We start from the raw sequence: 17964 nt of genomic DNA, 5'->3' as shown, positions 1-17964 counted from the left end.
AGCTGAGGACGAGGCGATGACGGTGTCGGAGAGCCGTCGCGTTGATCAGCAAAGACCGAGGGACGCGAATTTATCGTGACCGAGGGGAGTCGGCTAATGTTGCCGAAAATGGGGAATTGATACGTAGCCGATGATGCCTTTAGGGAGTCTCGGTGCTCCTCCGGGTCCATCGCATGAAAACCAAGACCGAGGGTGCTTTGTTCATGTCACTGTCAGAGTGGAGTACTTTGTTCGGTGGTCCCGAATGGCACGTGACGCGGGGTGGTACAGTATGTAATCATCGATCGAGAAAATGAATGAAAATACGCATTTCAAGTTTTACAATCAAACGATGCCATTAATGCAACATCGCATCAAGTGCATTCCATACCAACTCTTCGGCGTGCATTCGCGCCAGTTGTTATACACGACGTATGTGATACAGCAAGTTATCGTGCTGCTGTACCCGCAGAGTGGACTAAAGTATATAAAATACAACTCGGGTAGTAATTTCAGTAAGCTCCTTTTTGTGCTTCACGGTCGGAATACACGCTCAGGTTACATCGTTTAGCTAATCAATATACTAGACGCTACCCAGAGGTGGTAGTTGTCAATCAAGATCAATTTTCACCATCCCGTTCGCAATCGGATGCACACTTCGTGTGATCCTCATTTTCCTTTATTCTTGTCGAAATCCCTTTTGCATTGAATACAAGCTGCACTGTATCCTTTCCCCTCGCCCCGTGCAAAAGGTTCTGTCTCTCCATCCTTTATAACTGTAAACAGAAACCAAAATAAAATACACGTCAGTAAGCAATGGACAATAGCAAGTATTTCCCTCACTTTTAACCTTATAAGGTTTTTGTGAATCATCCTTCGTGGAATATACCTTCATGTCTTTGAATGCAGCATCTTTACCCAGCTCTTGGTACACAGACACAACCCAGGCATGAGGCAGACGTATTGAATATGTGATGAGCATTCGCACAGTTATGGCACCTTCACTGGAAGCATACCTCTAAGAAGTTTGGCGAGATCATCATCGCTTGATTTATCTGTAACTTCTTCCCAATTTTCGCTCATGAAGGATACTTAATACGAGAGATCAATCAGGCTGTTGATGTAAAAGAACTCTAAGCAGGTCAAGCTTTGGGATGTCAGCAAGACGTCAATGTGATGACCGTTCTTAAATACTCTAATCACCTTTCACTTTGCATTTTCAGTCTGTGCGGAAATATCTAGAATAGTATCATCCACATACTGTGGCAACAGCGCCACAAGCGAACATACAGGTTACTTTGCTGGAACTAATGGCGCAGTGGCGAATGAAGGTCGGACACCGTTCTGGAGTTTTGCATATGATCCTGTGAGCATTCCGACCTTGGAATTAATCCTTGCAGAGTGGTGAAAACCACATGCAATGTTTTATTGTATCCATGCTGTTAGATTGATCATATTAAACGAAGGCATAGAGTATTTACAGGCGTTTGGAGAGCATGTTGAGCCTTAAGTAAATATTACTTGGCACACCCAACGTTTTCAATCAAAGAAACTCTCAAGATCAATAATCAAGTGCTATGCGCTTCGATGCTCTTTGGGACATTACCAAATTGCTGTGACGCTGCAAACATTTGTCCCAATTTCTCGTATACTAATCCGCACTTGGGAACATCCCTTCCACGAACTATGGCTTGCGTGATTATTCCTTGGTCGGACACGCAACACAGCACACTGTGATTATCAACGCCACCGCGCCGAAGCGTGCTATCACTGCTATGTAGGGCTAAATCACAACGTAGCTTAATACCCATCGATCTCGGCTAAGCTCATGCCTTAGTACAATCCAATCTGCGTCAACTAGCAACGGGTATGAGCGAAACGAAGGAAACGTCCACTGTTGGCTGTATGCGTTGACATTCTCACGAGATGTTGCACGTGCTAACCACCAACGCATTTCATTTTCGCCAAATTAAGAAATCATTAAAATAACACGACCTCATCGTTTATCAATTCCTGCGATACCAATTACGAATCATCTCTTTTTCCATTTTTTTCATGCAGATATTTTCACGAAAATTAATTAGATACAATGTGCATGCAGAACATCGTGAATAGTATGTACATATATTTACCCTCCGATCCGACGATTCAAAAATTGCTCGCCTCCGGAAAAGCAACCATATCGAGCTGATCACAGAACACCAAGAAGAGAATCACAGGCACAAAAACTCAGAGCAGAGGAGGTACGAGAGATAGAAAAAGAGAGGACAAGACAGATAGATACAGTATCAAAGCACGCCTAAATATATCATTTAGTAGTTGGATAGAATGATTCCAAGAAATAGCGGTAGTCAGAAAATAAATGACGAAAACTAGTCTAAAGTGGGGTTGTATACTAACACGAATACAAGGTGCATGTCAACGCGAACAAAACATTGAGAAGAATGGAGTTGCATGAGTGCGCATCGAGGAGTGTTCCATGTCGACAGTGACTGGTGGTGTATCAAGATAGATCATAACAGGGCATGAGGCACAAACAAGTAAAACATTTAACACCGAAAACCATGACAAAAACACTAAGCACAAGAAATGAAACGAAGCATTTCGACAGCAGTCAATGGACAAGAATTGCAAAAGATAATTCACAAGAAGGTATACTGGATCGCAAAAAGCACAACAGAACAAACATACAAATCACAGCAAATTCCGGGCGGTAACGATAGCCCGCATACAGTAACAAGAATTATCAATAGCGTCCAATACGCCGTTGATATCCGAGGGGATCCTAGCAGACTCGAAATTAGAGCGGCCGCAATGTCTAAATCAGAAGCAATTTGATTATACCAACTCTGTCCTACTTCCGGCTCCTCCCGCTGCCCTCTCCGTGGCTCGTATCCGCAATCGCACTCGAGCTCGGTCCACTGCCTGATGTCTTCCCGCGAGCATTCGCCCCGCGTCCCCGTACTGTCCCCTCGAGGTACCTTCTTGGAGCATCCACGCCGCGTGGAATCGAAGTCACCTCCCCACTACCTTGTCTCTCATCACCTTCATCCTCTCCCCTCACTGACGCTCCGCTCGACGCCCCACCACTGATACTGCCTCCACGCCTCCTCGTATTTGCTCCACGCTTTTTGTCCTTTGTTGCGGTTCCTGCATTCGAGCTATTGGCGCCACCACCATCTGGCGCTCGTCTCTTTCTTTCCGTCTCCCTTATATTCACGCGAATTCCCCATCGACTGAGATGTTTCGTCAACGGCGTGCTTGCCTTCAGTCCAGGGAATTCCTTGGTGCTATACACGGCAAACGCGCCTCCGAAGCACTGTGCAAGTATAGGGACATCAGCACTATCCCCGGTCCGACTAAACAGATCGAAGAACCGGTAGCGAGGCCGGAAGAGACCTTCAAGTTTGACCGATAAATCCGCAAAGACAAAATAGAGGGTAGGACGACCAGACAGGTCAAGGATTGAGCAAGCATGGGCGTACGACTCGCCGAACAGAACGCGAGAAAGTTTATCAGCCTCAGAAGGTGGAGGAAGGGCGTCCGGGTCAATTGGTGCACCGATGCTCGCGTTTATCCCGCGAATAGTCGTACTCAACGAGTGTGCATGCGCGTGATTGGGATGCGAATGAAAAGCGTATGGTGACATCGGTGAGATTGGAGAAGCCGACTCCCAACCCGCTTCCAGTGGAGAAGCAGCGTTACTCTGATTTTCTTCTTCAGCAGCGAGTAAACTTGGCCTCGCGGTACGTTGTGGTGGATAGATAAAACTGCGCTGTTCATATGGTGAGTATGGCGACTGTTGTAGGCTCGGATGAGCGGAAACTGGACTGGGTCCGGGCGCATATTGTCCAAACGTTGCACTGTGCGTGCTACCTTGCTGGAATGCTTGTCCATGCCCGGGTCCTCCTGCATGCAGCGTCAAACTTGCGACCTCTGTTGGGCTGGGTGGAATCGTCACGCGATAAAGATCCACGTGGCAGATCAATCCACCAATTTCGACGTCCTCCGCTGCGATTACCCGTTCATATTGGTGAGGTGTCCCATGATGTACACTTTCATACAACTGAAGGGAAACAACTGGAGGTGGATCGAGCGGTCGACGATCCTTTCGCACTGCACGCGTTTCACCATCCTTTTCCTTTTCTGCCCGGTCCTTGTCATGTTCTTTTTCTTTGCCCTTCCTTGCCGCGCTATTTTCTCCATCATCTCCACCATGCGAGCCATTTCCAGACGTAGGCGGATCAGCGCATTTCCTCCCTAAGTCCGCCTTCTGGACTTCGATTATCTCAGCGCGAACCGTCCGGCCCGCGAAGGGACCTGTCGCAAACGTCTTCCATTTCCCAATGTCAGACGTAGTATGCCGTCGTGCGGCGAGATTTGTTGGTGACGGCGGGCCGGCCAACTGTGATTGTCCAATCGAGGTGTGTGTATGGCCAGATGTTGATGAGTGGGCTGGCACGGAAGCAGATGTAGGAACCGCTTCTTGATGCGGATGTGCATGCGAGTGCAGCGTGGGCTGTAAGGAGGACATTGGTGGCGCAGCGTACTGAGATTGAGTCTGTGCTTGACCCTGGACATTGGCGCTTGGGTAATAGCTGGAGGCAGACGCAGATCCAGTCGTTACCGTTGGCGTGGTAGGTGGTAAATCGGAGTCGATATAATCCGTCTGCGGCTGAAAAGCCGTCGCGGGAGGAGCGGCACTGTATTGCTGGGCGGCCATGCGCGTTGACGCAAAAGTTGAGGGTGGGTAGAACATCCCACCGGTATTTCCACTCGCGGCAGGATCATCTGCAGACGGCCCAAGTCCTGTAGTTGGAAGGCGAGCTTGGAATTCGTGCTGTTGTACTTGTTCATATTGGCGAGAATGTGCGTGCCGTGCTGCGAGCTCATCCTCATGGTAATATGCCGCGTTAGCATGGCCAGAGGGAGGATTCATCGCACTACTTGCCAGGATTGATGGTTTTAGGTCGGAAGAATGTAGAATAGGAATTGGGCTTCGGAGGAAATTTCGCACAAAACGTAGAGTTACCCAGCCGCCCGAAAACCAGTGGGGAAGCAGGACAGAAGGCAGAAGAAAACGAGGACAGCGGACACACGAGGATTGCCGAGTTCGGACAACGACAAGGAGGTTATTACTCTTTCCCGAGTATACGCTTAGCCGACGTACCTATCATGACATGCCAAGTGCAGTGACGGTGAAGGGCAACAGAGAATCAGAGGTCAGCGCGAGGCACCTCAACTGCAACGCCAAAACGATGCTGAGAACAGTGCTGACTCACGGAGCGTATATATTCAGATCACTGTCTTCTTCGCTCCAAATTGGAAGAAGATCGCGACACCAGGATTGTTGCAGAGAAGTAGGATAGTTGTTGAACAATAAGAGACGTCGAGGACGTCCCCGTGTCGTGCCGCGTTTCGGCGCTCAAGTCGCACGACCCGTGCAATATGTATGCTACCAATAAGTAAGATATTTGGTCAGATAAATTAATAAAATAATTCGGCAGGCGATGTCCATCCGCGTAGCTTTGACAGAAAATGATAAAATTCATAGTGTGAGCCAAGACGCTTGGTGGGTGGAAGGTAGACATGGAGCGGGACCGATGCACGAGGCAGTGTCGATTCGGAGGCAGCGTGGAGAAATGCCGCCCCGGATCGCTGCTTGTCACGCAACCGGCGGGATCTGCCCTCAAGGATGATAGGTGTGCCGCAGCCAATGGCGGCTCTGGGACGGGGATGTCGGCACATGGGGGTGGAGGGTGGACATGGACCAGGAGATGGGACACGGGTTGTTGTGTACTGATGGCGACACAGGCGCAGGGCCCGTCCAGAGCGGCATGCGCAAATAGCAGAAAATTACAGGAAAAAAAGGCAACGCTACTCACATGGAAACGGAGCAGACAGAGACTCCAGGCGATTAAATCGGAGCCAAAATGCAGGAAGAGATGGGAAGAAGGACGCGGCGAGCAACGTCGAGCTCGCAGGCGAGTGAGGGCAGGAGCAAGGCTGCAGTCCGGGAAATGGGCTCTATCCAATTATGTCAGCAGCTCTTTTGATCCCCAATCACTCTCGTGATGCATACAATTAACAATTATCACAACAGATGGATATCAAATCATCTCTAAGGGCCTCATTTGGAACAGTTATCTCAATCACGATCGTAATAGAGCGTTGTGCCTTCTGACGACTTATAAGTCATTGTTCATATGTATTACACACATGTACACCGTACAGCATACAAACTCGATCTATGACAAATGAAATGTGCGAACGAACGGAACAAATTAAGGGGGCAGTAGAGCTAAAGTAAACCAAACAGGATATGGCTATGGGAAGGTCGAAGTAGGAGCCACACCAAACGACAGCAAAAAGAAAAGGCAGAACAGAAAGCAGGGCAGGAAGAGTAGACGAGTAAACGTGTTGCCTGTTACAAGATCGCATTACAATACAACAAGTAACGTTTCGCCAATCACACTCAAGACGTAAATCTAAGTAATTACAAAGAGCAGTGAGCAAAAGGAAAAGGTGGCTAAGTAGTATTAATAACTTACTTTGAACTCGACAAAGTCTGGTCAACAAGAGAAGTCGCCGCTGTAATATCAGCTGCCAGGCACTGGAAGTCCCTCCTCGCGAGTTTGACGTGTGCCGGAGCGTGTGCACGACGAGCGCGAGAGTGATTTTGGCCCTTCGAGCCTTTGGAGCTTGTGGAAGTAGCCATGGCGGCCTTGGACGTGGTCGAAGAGGATAATACCGTTGTCGAATCATCAGCGACAGTACTTGAGTCAATTGTGGAAGTTTCGGCGGTGCTTGAAGCAGAAAGGGTCGTTGTCGAGCCATCAGCAACAGTCGAGTCCGCACCCGATGCAGATACCAGATCGGATGTAGCAAGACTAGAAGATGCACTCAGACTGGTACTAGGCGTAAACGATGCATTTGCAGATGCGGTTGATGAAACAGAAACATAAGCGCTCGCTGACTCCGAGACACTTAGACTTGCAGTGGATGATGCGTTGACGTATGATGCGGATGCAGAAACAGTGCTGGATGTGGATGTCGTAGAGTTCGTCGAAGAGTTCGAAGTAGAAGTGGACTCCTCGAAGCATTTCTACAACGATAGGGATTCGTTAGAAATATTTACTTATATATTCAAAGGGGCTCACCTTGAAGAAGTCGAAGTCCTTTGAGAAAAGTGTGATCTGGGTACTATCGTCGAAAAGACTGAAGAAAGATCCTTCTGCACCGGCGTTGACAGACACTCCACCATTCACGTCAACACAACCTCCAACCTGTGCAGAAGCACCAGTAGCACCAGTGGAGTCAACACTCGCAGTTGCACCAGCTGCAAGGCCGAGGTCCAATGCAGCAAAAGTATCGACGTCCAAGAACACTGTTGCTTCCACAGTCGAGAAAGCGCTCAGGCCAAAGTTGAGCTGAACGAGGACACAATATCATTAAAAAAATCCAAATAATTCCAGAATGAACTAGAACACGAACACTGGGAATGAGATGAACTTCTAAGGTGGCGTTCGACTGAATATTAGGGCTTGCAGACAGCTTCAATGCTAAACAATATGCAGTCAGTTAAAAAGCAGACATCAATGAATAAAGGACACTGACGAGTATCCTTTGGTGCGACAACAGCGCTTGAAGTTTTGCCATCGGACGGCGGGAAGAACAGCTGTAAATCGGACACTCCATAAGCTAGATCAACGGACATAGCGACATCGAGATCAATGGTAGCCTTTGCTTCGGCGTCGATGTTGAATGTAGGGCCGAGAGAAAGAATTCTACGCCAAACATCAGGCCTAGTCCTTGACACTTGAGAAAGAAATTTACGCACTTCGGAATGTCAAGGCCGGGAAGACCAACAGTAAAGAGCGGAATCTTTCCGGTATCAACTTCTCCGGCAATGTTGGCATCGATGGTGAGACCTCCGTCAAGATCCGCTGATACATCTACAAGTTAAAACTCCCGCACTGAGACTTCGATTCAATGAGTAGCACAGTGTCTAGTAATTACCTGAAAATAGGCCAAATTCCTTGACCTTTGGTGGAATGATAGAACCGGCGAGGACGGCACCAATCGTGACCTGCGCGTTGACCTTTGCATCAACATCGACGCTCAACTTTGCTTGCTCCTGCGCAGAGCAAGAAAGTGTTTTGTTGAAAATATTGAACTTTTGATCGATATTGATGGGAGGAAGATCCGTAGACTTCGTCTGGTTGAAATCTAAATAAGACGATATTAGCGAAGTTAAAGAAGAATCTGGGAAAGTGCTTACCGCCAAACAACGAATCAATGATTCCTCGCTTATTGACTATGCGAGAGCGACGCTTGGATCCTGCCGGAGTAATCGTAGCATTGCCGTTAAATCCAGGAATAGTTGAGCCGAAAACAAGCAATGACACGTTTCCATGTCTGGATGATATCGGTTAGAATTTACAATGCAACACCGTTGATCTCGGCTTACTGGGAAGAAGGGACTTGATCAAAGTTCGTATCAAAAGAAACAGCGTGAACAGTCGGGGTTGACCCATCACGACGTCTAAGACGAGCGTTGAGATGTTCCGGAAGAGACTGGTCCTCGGCTTCTCCGCAGCTTACGACACGAGCAAACGGGCTCGGGCCGCACTAACAAGATAAAATCAAGAAATACCCTCGTAAGAATCCAACAAAAGTAAGGATAATGCGAATTCAACTAACATTCTGAGGCAGACGGACAAGCGTATGTTCAGCTCCATTCTGGAAAAGATGAGAACAGGATTCCTCATCTCCCGAACAGACGATGCGAATGTCCTGTGCATCGGCATCCGTAGTGCAGTTGAGAATTTCCCAGCCTGCAGCTGTCGTAATGTCCGAGATAGCGTTGGTAGAGCCGGTCTGGAGTGTACTCATCAGTAACTTCAACGTTCGCGGTAATGCTGAGCTTACAATAGTCATGGTACCTGCCATGGTATTTTCGCCGGAGGGAACATCCCAAGAACATGACCCGTCAAGACAAGGGATTGACCAGTCATTAGCCGCAGAGACCAGCAGCGGAAGTAAAGAAAGAAGGCCGAAGAAGTTGGATTTCGGCATGATGAAGAAGAGAATGGTATTAATGGGAACGAAACTGGTGTAATACGAAGACGAAAGGCGTTCCGAAAGGACAGTGATGAGAACGAATGGGTGTATATAAACGAAAGACTCTGCGTAAATGGCCAAGAGGACTGGTCGTCTGATGGGACTTCATGACCCTTGAGCAGGTAATTTATACCATGTGCGATTGAGACGCTCAGCATCGTATGTCGCTGAGTTGAATAGACGAAAAGCAACGATTTGACAGGAATTTGATCGGTAGAAAACGGCTTTCGACCATCATCAAGAAGACCAACAGCAGTTGCGAAGGGATTTCCGCAACGCGTAGTGACCACCATGATATCGTTGCCTATCACATCATGGAAACAGAGCACGCTGTGCAAATCCATTCAACAATCTGGGACCCTGATCTTCTGCAGTGTTCAGGAACAATCTGAAATAATTCCGTCTTGGCCCACGTGACGCTCTACACGTGCCAGTACCATTCAGCCAGATTCTTCTCATTGTCATTGAATCTCAATCCAACCGACCCGATTCAGACGCAAAGAAGACACGACGCTGAGTAACCTTCGCCCCATGTGGGAAGATCCACTAGCTGAGACGTAGCTTTCGAAACACTCTTCTCGAGAATTCCCTTCCAGTATACAGCCACCTTTACGTTGAAACATGAAGCTGTCGAGGTAGTGTCTCATCGTTTATGGATGCAAGGTCCTGGACTCGGAGCAACCACCATAGAACGTATCAACGAGGTCAACAGTAGGTTGATCGAAGATTCGAGCGCTCGAATTCTCGACCTGGCTGGTGTCTTATTCAAATCATCACCAACCCCATTGTTTGCAATGATTGCCGCAACATAGTCTGTCTGAGGAATGTGAATTTCACCATTGGCCACAAGTGACAAATAAGAGCAGGAATCATCGACTAGGCTGTTGTTAACACGTACACCTGACCCGACATCAGGTGAGTACCATGGCAAAGTCAGACATAACCCCGATCAGACAAAATTCTGTTACAAAAGATCTAGTACTCCGTAGTCTTCAAATTTACGTATCTGAACTGCGGTTAGACGCTCGTTTGAAAGCGCTTACGACCTATTTGTGCGAATTTCGAGCTCCCTTGGAAGCTGAGTGAAGTTGCGTTACTTGCGTATGTGCCACAACCCGATATCGGATTAACCATATCTTGAGTACCCACCTAGAGCTGGTCAGTATATTAAATACCATGGTAGTCTCTACCGTCTCAGCCTTTGATGGGCAAGAAACCTGTCCTCTTCGTTAAATAACTAGTTTCGACATGCCGAGTATGTACCGATGCAAAACCAAGGACATGGGCCGCACGGCTCTATTGTGAAGTTGTACAAGTCAAATTTGGGCTGAAGAGCCAGGAAGACATTTCTGGTCCATAAATGAATTCAAATATCTTCTACACATCAAGTACCGATAGGCACGAACTTCGAAAAATTCCAGCTCTTCCTCAGCCAAATTGATTGTTGCCGAGTTTCCAAGCAAGTCAAATAGGGAAGGCTTGACATCTGATCCATGCGATCCACACTTTGACTTTGCCTATCTTTCTCAGTTACTGTATCTTTAACACGTTGAGAAATATGTACATTGAGGCCCTCAATAGTTAATGATCGTTTCTTTCAACTATGAAGAAATCACAGCTTCTGACTTAGAGTCTCTAAATGTATATGGCAATGAAAGATCAACAAATCCCAGGAAGCTATATGTGTACCACATGCATGTACAGCACGCAGCGAGAGTCTATAACACACCGAGTGCACAAACAGAAGAAACAAATCAAGGACATATTACAACTATAGTAACTAAACTAAAGGATATGGCTGCTAGAAAGTCGAAATCAAAGCCACATAAAAGCAAGAAAGGGAAGCCAGAAAGAGACAGAAGAAAAGATGCAGCAAGTAAATGTATTATGAGATATCTTGTACTCAAGATGTAAAGCTGTAATTGCAAAAAAGCAATAAGCAAAAGGAGAAGTCAGTATTCCAAAAAAAGCTTACCTTGTGCTCGACAGATTCTGGTCGACAAGTGAAGTCGCTGGTGCGACGTCAGCTGCAAGGCACTGGAAATCCCTCCTCGCAAGCTTGATGTGTGCTGGAACGTGTGCACGGCGAGAACGAGAGCTATTCTGGCCCTTCGTGTCTTCGGGGCTTGTGGGTGTAGCATTAGCAGCCTTGGATGTGCTGGAAGAGGACAATACCGTTGTTGAATCGTCAGCAACAGTAATTAGCGTGGAAGTAGAACTCTCGGTCGTGCTTGAAGCGGAGGGCGTCGCTGTCGAGTCATCAGCGACGGTGCTTGAGGCGGTCACGAAGCTCGAGTCCGCAGTCGATGCAGATGCCAGGTCTGCAACCACGAGAGTAGAAGAAGTACTCAGGCTGGTACTAGGCGTGGATGGTGTGTGTGCAGATGCTGAGGATGAAATGCCTGTGCCCGCTGACTCTGAGACACTCAGGCTCACAGTGGATGACGGGTTGACACTAGATGCGGAGTTGGAAACAGGGCTAGACGTGAATGTCGCAGAGTTCGTCGTAGAAGCTGACTCTTCGAAGCACTTCTACAAGGGAAAAACTCGGTAAGACAATTCTAACAATTACGATCACAAAGACTCACCTTGAAGAAGTCAAAGTTCTTCGAGAAAAGTGAAACCTGTGTACTATCGTCGAAAAGGTCAAAGAAAGATCCTTTTGCACCGGCATTGACGGAGACTCCGCCGTTCAAATCGACACACCCCCTAGCTTGTGCAGAAGCACCAATAGCACTAGCTGTGTCAGCACTAGCAGTTCCACCAGCTACAAGACCAAGGTCTAATTCGGCAAAAGTGTCGATATCCAAGAAGATTGTTGCAGATCCTAGACCGTCAAGGACATTGATGCCAAAATTAAGCTGAAAAGAGCACAAGATACGTCAATAAAGTGAGTCTGGAGTGAACTAGAATACTAACACTGGGAATGAGATGAACTTCAAGAGTGGCATTTGACTGAACCTCAGGGCTTGCAGACAGTTTCAATGCTAGACAGCATGCAGAGTGCGTTAAAATACAGATATGATAAAGCGAAGAACACTGACGCGTATCTTTTGGTGCGATAGTAGCACTTGAAGTCTTGCCATCGGATGGAGGGAAGAACAGTCGCAAGTCAGACACTTCATAAGCCAGATCAACAGACATATCAACATCAAGGTCAATGTTAGCTTTTGCTTCGGCATCGATGTCGAATGTGGGGCCGACATAAATGAGTCTACGCCGAACATCAGCTCCCTTTCTCGATGCTTAGGGAAGGAAATTACACACGATGGAATGTTGAATGGATAAAATTCAGAAGTAAAAAGCTTGATCTTTCCGCTATCGAATTCTCCGGCGATGTTGGCGTCAATGCTGAGACCTCCGTCAAGGACCGCTGATACATCTGCAAATAAAAATTACACATTGAGATTCCGATCCAACCGGTATGTTGTCATTAATTACCTGCGAACAAACCAAATTCTGTGACTCCCGAAGTGAGAGAACCAGCGAGAACAACACCAATCGTGACCTGCGCGTTGACCTTTGCATCAACATCGACGCTCAACCTAGCTTGCTCGCCAGCAGAGCAAGGGAGCGTAGTGTTGAAAATGTTGAATTTATTATCGATATTGATGGGAGAAAGGTCCGTAGACTTTGTCTTGTTGAAATCTAAATAAAAGGATATTAGCAAAGTCTAAGAAGAATCTGGGAAAATACTTGCCGTCGAAAAAGGAGTCAAAGCTTCGTTTATTGGCTATGCGAGAACGGCGCCTGGATCCTGCCGGAGTAATCGTAGCATTGCCATTGAAGCCGGGAATAGTCGAGCCGAAAACCACCATTGACACGTTTCCGTGTCTGGATGATATCGGTTAGAATTTACAATGCAACATTGTTGATCTCGGCTTACTGAGAGGAAGGGATCTGGTTAAATTTTGTATCAAAAGAAAGAGCATGAACAGTTCGGGCTGATCCATCACGACGTCTGAGGTGAGTGCTGAGATATTCCGGAAGAGACTGGTCCTCGGCTTCTTCGCAGCTTACGACACGGGCAAATGGACCCGGGCCGCACTATCATGGCAAATAAAGGCATACCATCGTAAGAATACGGCAGGAGCAAAATGATTCGAATTCAACTGACGTCCTGAGGCAGGCGAACAACTGTATGTTCAGCCCCGTTTTGGAAAAGATGAGAACAAGATTCCTCGTCTCCTGAACAGACAATACGAATGTCCTGTGCTTTGGCATCCGTAGTGCAGTTGAGAATTTCCCAGCCTGCAGCTGTCGTAATGTCCGAGATAGCGTTCGGAGAGCCGGTCTAGGGAGTGTCATTGTTAGTAAGTCCGATTTTTTGTTATAATCTTGAACTGACAATAGTCATGGTACCTGCCATGGTATTTTTACCGGTGGGTGCATCCCAAGAACAAGTTCCGTCCATACAAGGGATTGACCAGTCATTAGCCGCAGAGACCAGCAGCGGGAGTAAAGACAGGAGACCGAAGAAGTAGAATTTCGGCATGATGAAGAAAAGAATTGTATTAATAAGAATGGGAAGCTTGTAATGCGAAGGCGAAAGGTGTTCCGAAAGGACAGCTGATGAGAACGAGTGTGAATAGAAAAACGAAAGACTCTGGATGAAAGAAAGACGAAGGGGGCTGTTTGCTTAATGTATTTTCATGGCGTATGAGCGGGTATTTTATACTATGCACGGGTACGGGAGAGGCATTCGGCACACTATACTATTGGTCTGTATGGACACAAAAAAAGCCACCACTTGACAGGAACTCGATCAGTAGGAGACGGCTTTCAATCATCATCAAGGACTTGAAGAAGGTCGACGACAGTTGTAGATTGGCCTGTGGCGCCTCGTTGGCACAGCAGTATTTTTAAGACGCAGAACAATGAAGTCGTGTGAGGCGGCAAAAACGACGATCTACGTTGAGGACCAGCCAGAAATAGCCCTGAGCGCAGATCATACATGCTAACCTAACCGTGTCTAAACAGTCCTCAACGCTTGTGGATATAGTACTTGAGAACTTCCGCAAACAAAGCTCTGATGTAAAAAAAGCACGTGGTAGACTTTTTTATTTACATACAAACACCACTACGATGGAATAAGACACTTACTAACTAGAGATATCGTCTCATCAGTTTGCGCTTCAAGGTCCACAATTACCAGCAAAGAAAATTCGACGAGATCAATAACAGTCTAACAGATCGATCGAAGATTCCTAATGCTCTGAATTTCAAGCTTTCAATTCATCAACAACCCCCTTGTTCACAATGATAGTTGCGACGATTAATATTCCATCGTTGCAGAATTCATCATTGGCCACAGCTCACTAGAAGTAAAAATAGGGAAGGATCAACCGGGCTGATTTTGATTCTGCATGGCAAACTATCTTGGCGTCAGGTGAGTGCTATGGCAAAGCCAGGTGTTGTAATGATGATCCTGTTGCAGAAGTTCTAGAACTCCATACATAGTATGCTGATCACTAACAGAAAATTCCGAAATAATTTACAGATTCCAGCTTTCAATCAGACCCTCGACTGAACCGACCATCGCCAACCTGTGCGAAGCTCTAGTTCCCTTGGAAGCTGAAGAAGTTGCGTAAGTATCGCAAATCTAATATCGGATGAATCAAAATCCTGTGTACGAACCTAGAGCTGGACAGTGTTGTATTTACTATACTAGTCTCTACTGTCTCAGCGTTTGATGGGCAAGAAAATCCTGCTCTCTTTGCTAAAGGATCAGACTCCATGCCTCGAGTAAACGGCAGTGTAGAGCCAAGGGCACGACCCTGTGGTGAAGCTGTACCAGTCGCACTCGGGCTTGCAACAGATGAGCTCGAAACATCCGGAAGACATTTCTGGTCCATGGATATCAGCTTCTTGCACGCGTCAAGGCGTAAAAGGGTACGAACTTTGAAGAAGTCCAGATCCTTCTCGGCCAAATTGATTGTCGCCGAGTTTCCAAGTAGGTCAAATAGGGGAGATTTGGCGTCTAGGCCTACGTTGACCGAAACCCCGCCACTCACATCGACACACCCGTTCACATCAGTCGAGTTGCTGGTTGCGCCTGTGGTATCTATACTTGCATCGGCGCCAGCATTGAGATCTAGTGAAAGAGTTGCAGATGTATCGAATTTCAAGAACGCTGCTGTATCTATGTCGAAGGCAACAACACCGAGATTGAGCTGTTAAAGTAGGTCGTCAGGAAATACAGTGTGCTAAGATAGTACATCATCATGCTCACGGCAGGTATCAAATGTGCGGAGAAGGATGTCGACGACTTAATACCAGGACTAACAGAGAGTCCCAACGCTGAAGGTGACGGTTGTCAGCCTCTAGCATCTCTATATTATACTAATAACTCACGGATGTCCTTCGGTGTGACCACAGCAGACGATGAATGGCCTGCTGAGGGAGGGAGGAATAACGTCAGATTGCTAATGCTGTATCCAAGGCCAACGCCCATGTTCATATTAATGTCGATATTGGCCGTCGCTTTCGCGGAGATGGTGACTGATGGACCCAGAGAGATGACACTATCATCTTTGTGAGTAATGTTAAGCACCAGAGTATGTACACTTACTCGGGAATACTGAGTCCAGGAAGTCCAACATTTACAAGAGTGATCTCCGGAGAGTCAATTTCTCCCTTTAGAGAATCAGAAGGAGAATATCACCACGAGGGAATTGCATTGCTTACAGAAAGGTCTGCACCGAGATTAAGTGTGCCACCGAGATCGGCCGACATTGCTAGAACGTAATTCCGTCAGCTCAAGAAATAATGTACGCAGCAGACCTAACATACTTGCAAAAATGCCGAACTGGTTAAACTTGGGAGGTACGATCGTTCCCTGAGCTACCACCCCAAGGTCGATCTCTCCTTGAACCGTAAGATCGGCGTCAACACTAATCTGTGTATTTGCATTCCCAGTGCAGGGCAGTGAGGAATTGAAGACGTTGAACTGTTGGTCAACATTGATAGGAATCGAATTCTTTGTCGTGTTCCGGACGAATGAGCCTAATCCGTCGGAAGGAATGATGGATGAGAAAACTGTATTCGCTCGTTCGTTAGCACTCTACTAAAGATTTCCGACCATAATGACCGGACCCACTATCAAAATCAGCTGGGCTGGCACCGCTTGCATTACGGGATAAAATATCGCGGGCATGCTGTCTAACTACAGGTGGGGGCGACACGCTCTCTGCCATTCCGGGGATCGTCGACGCAAATACAAAGAGCGAGACATCTCCCTTGCTATGGTGTCAACGGATCAGGATTGTGCACTGAAAAATCACAAACGAAATCTTACTTGGAGCTCGAAGACTTGCCGAAGTCGGTATCCAGCGAAAGCGCATGAACAGGAGGCAAGTTCCCGTCTCGCTTCTTCAACTTTGAACGAACATGAGCCGGAATCACCTGGTCTTCGGAGATCCATGCTCTCGAGACGCGAGCAAAAGGAGTCCTCCCACACTGGCAAGTTACGTTATTTCTCAGATGAACAACTGTGCTTAAGAGTTCGTCATAAACTTACACCTTCTGGCAGCCGAACGATAGTATGTTCTGCGCCATCCTTAAATATATGCGAACATACAGACTCATCACCTGAGCAAACAACGCGTATATCCTGCGCAGAGGCATTTGCCGAGCAGTTGAAGACTTCCCAGCCCGCAGCCGTAGAAATATCCGAAATTGCAGACGGTGAGCCACTCTAATGAATAGTCAGAGAAAAGCTTGGGCACAAACATGTAAATCGACCTACAATTTTCAATGTCGCTCCCATCGAGTGTTGACTTTCAGGTATATGATATGAACACTCGCCTGCATGGCATGGCGTTGTCCAGTCATTCGAAGCCAACGACACTGCAACCACCAGTGCCTGAAACGTCAGAAGTGAAGTAGTCTTCATCTCACCAGACAATCGTAGAAACAAACGCGGGAGGATCCCGACGCTGGGGACGCTGGGAGGAAAACCAGATGGGACGAGCAATCAGATCAAGCTCCCTAAGTAGCGCAACTCGTCTTGCCAACGTGCAAATAAAGCACATTTTGTACGTATATGTAGCCAGGTCGGCAGTCCAGCGAGCCTATCTGTGCAACAAAACATTTGATAAAATCAAAGAAGAGATTCGTCGTCTTTGACTTGCCCTTGATCGGAGACCTCTCGGACATGCCCGTCAAGACCGACAGACGCTGTATTGTATTGAAGCGGTTGTTAACCATCATTTCCGAGTCATCGAGGCGCCGACAGAACCTGAAAAACGATCTGCTTAATGCAGTGAATTCGTATGATTTAGTTTCGGATTCATACAGCAAAAGCCATGCGCATAGCCCTAGCAGAGGTCAATATCAAAGGAAGAAACAGACGTAGTCAAAGCAATTTCGTTTCAAGCGTTTTGAAGGATGCCGTTACTTGACTTGATTTCGCCTCGATGGCTCCGAAATCGCAGCGTCGATGTCAGCACCTCCAGATACGACAAGCTGCGCTGAAAGTCTCCACCGGATTATTTTAATAGAACAGTATTTTGCTTTCAGTGGCTGAAGACTCAGTATAATGTTGTCAAGTTGAGCACAGGAAGGGGTGATGACGCATGCGCAAGTAGTTTGAAGAAACCAGGCGTCAATCATGGCGGAATTTGAAATAACCACCGCTTTAAGATCAAACATGAACCACCGTCTCTCACCGTGGTATGCCTGACAACAAAGAGAGACGCCTTAAAGATCCGCATCTAGCATCATAAAATCGACCGGGACTACGCCGCGAAACAATAAAACAAGTCCAAGCCTTTCAAAGTAACGTCGACACAGCTTTGTAACAAATGCATCTCGATGACCAAGATACGCAGAAGTTCCTGGTTGGATTAGGACGAAAGGCCC

At 47.1% G+C, this 17964-nt stretch overlaps 4 protein-coding genes across 4 annotated transcripts; all 4 read right to left on the bottom strand.

Moving 5' to 3' along the window:
* Positions 1 to 2052: 2052 nt before the first annotated feature.
* Positions 2053 to 5961, bottom strand: FOMMEDRAFT_141163 (uncharacterized protein). The gene is made up of 3 exons (XM_007267302.1): positions 5865 to 5961; positions 5262 to 5434; positions 2053 to 5149 (listed from the first exon to the last, which is right to left on the bottom strand). Exon 3 carries the CDS (start codon positions 4916 to 4918, stop codon positions 2834 to 2836), a length of 2085 nt encoding a protein of 694 aa, XP_007267364.1. The 5' UTR covers positions 4919 to 5149; positions 5262 to 5434; positions 5865 to 5961; the 3' UTR covers positions 2053 to 2833.
* Positions 5962 to 6269: 308 nt separating this feature from the next.
* Positions 6270 to 9388, bottom strand: FOMMEDRAFT_20739 (uncharacterized protein). The gene is made up of 11 exons (XM_007267301.1): positions 8911 to 9388; positions 8683 to 8859; positions 8450 to 8610; positions 8261 to 8397; positions 7999 to 8208; positions 7820 to 7934; positions 7597 to 7766; positions 7474 to 7541; positions 7140 to 7409; positions 6531 to 7084; positions 6270 to 6467 (listed from the first exon to the last, which is right to left on the bottom strand). Exons 1-11 carry the CDS (start codon positions 9055 to 9057, stop codon positions 6455 to 6457), a joined length of 2022 nt encoding a protein of 673 aa, XP_007267363.1. The 5' UTR covers positions 9058 to 9388; the 3' UTR covers positions 6270 to 6454.
* A 1389-nt stretch (positions 9389 to 10777) lies between these two features.
* FOMMEDRAFT_108994 (uncharacterized protein) lies at positions 10778 to 13723 on the bottom strand. The gene is made up of 11 exons (XM_007267300.1): positions 13451 to 13723; positions 13220 to 13396; positions 12989 to 13149; positions 12803 to 12936; positions 12544 to 12750; positions 12370 to 12484; positions 12147 to 12316; positions 12022 to 12089; positions 11691 to 11963; positions 11078 to 11634; positions 10778 to 11018 (listed from the first exon to the last, which is right to left on the bottom strand). Exons 1-11 carry the CDS (start codon positions 13595 to 13597, stop codon positions 11006 to 11008), a joined length of 2022 nt encoding a protein of 673 aa, XP_007267362.1. The 5' UTR covers positions 13598 to 13723; the 3' UTR covers positions 10778 to 11005.
* An 845-nt stretch (positions 13724 to 14568) lies between these two features.
* On the bottom strand, positions 14569 to 17313 carry FOMMEDRAFT_168526 (uncharacterized protein; the record flags this gene model as incomplete). Its single annotated transcript, XM_007267299.1, has 14 exons — positions 14569 to 14676; positions 14740 to 14948; positions 15003 to 15275; positions 15335 to 15402; positions 15457 to 15626; positions 15674 to 15738; positions 15790 to 15839; positions 15895 to 16140; positions 16202 to 16344; positions 16400 to 16560; positions 16622 to 16798; positions 16850 to 16966; positions 17023 to 17048; positions 17106 to 17313. The coding sequence occupies 14 exons, from the start codon at positions 17311 to 17313 to the stop codon at positions 14661 to 14663; spliced, it is 1929 nt and encodes a 642-aa protein (XP_007267361.1). The 3' UTR covers positions 14569 to 14660.
* Between the last annotated feature and the right edge of the window lie 651 nt (positions 17314 to 17964).

The sequence above is a fragment of the Fomitiporia mediterranea genome (genome assembly GCF_000271605.1).
Source record: "Fomitiporia mediterranea MF3/22 unplaced genomic scaffold FOMMEscaffold_7, whole genome shotgun sequence".
NCBI classification, from domain to species: Eukaryota; Fungi; Basidiomycota; class Agaricomycetes; order Hymenochaetales; family Hymenochaetaceae; genus Fomitiporia; species Fomitiporia mediterranea.
This window is presented reverse-complemented; position numbering and strand designations above follow the sequence as displayed.

Excerpts from the sequence above, each read along its gene's own strand:
- FOMMEDRAFT_141163 (XM_007267302.1), bottom strand. The coding sequence starts at position 4,918 with ATGAATCCTCCCTCTGGCCATGCTAACGCGGCATATTACCATGAGGAT.
- FOMMEDRAFT_20739 (XM_007267301.1), bottom strand. The coding sequence starts at position 9,057 with ATGCCGAAATCCAACTTCTTCGGCCTTCTTTCTTTACTTCCGCTGCTG. Across the intron at positions 8,398-8,449 it reads GATCAAGTCCCTTCTTCCCA|ACATGGAAACGTGTCATTGC; the intron begins GTAAGCCGAGAT and ends GATATCATCCAG. Across the intron at positions 7,767-7,819 it reads CCCGGCCTTGACATTCCGAA|AATTCTTTCTCTCGGCCCTA; the intron begins GTGCGTAAATTT and ends TGTTTGGCGTAG.
- FOMMEDRAFT_108994 (XM_007267300.1), bottom strand. The coding sequence starts at position 13,597 with ATGCCGAAATTCTACTTCTTCGGTCTCCTGTCTTTACTCCCGCTGCTG. Across the intron at positions 12,937-12,988 it reads AACCAGATCCCTTCCTCTCA|ACACGGAAACGTGTCAATGG; the intron begins GTAAGCCGAGAT and ends GATATCATCCAG. Across the intron at positions 12,090-12,146 it reads TATCGCACCAAAAGATACGC|CATTGAAACTGTCTGCAAGC; the intron begins GTCAGTGTTCTT and ends CATGCTGTCTAG.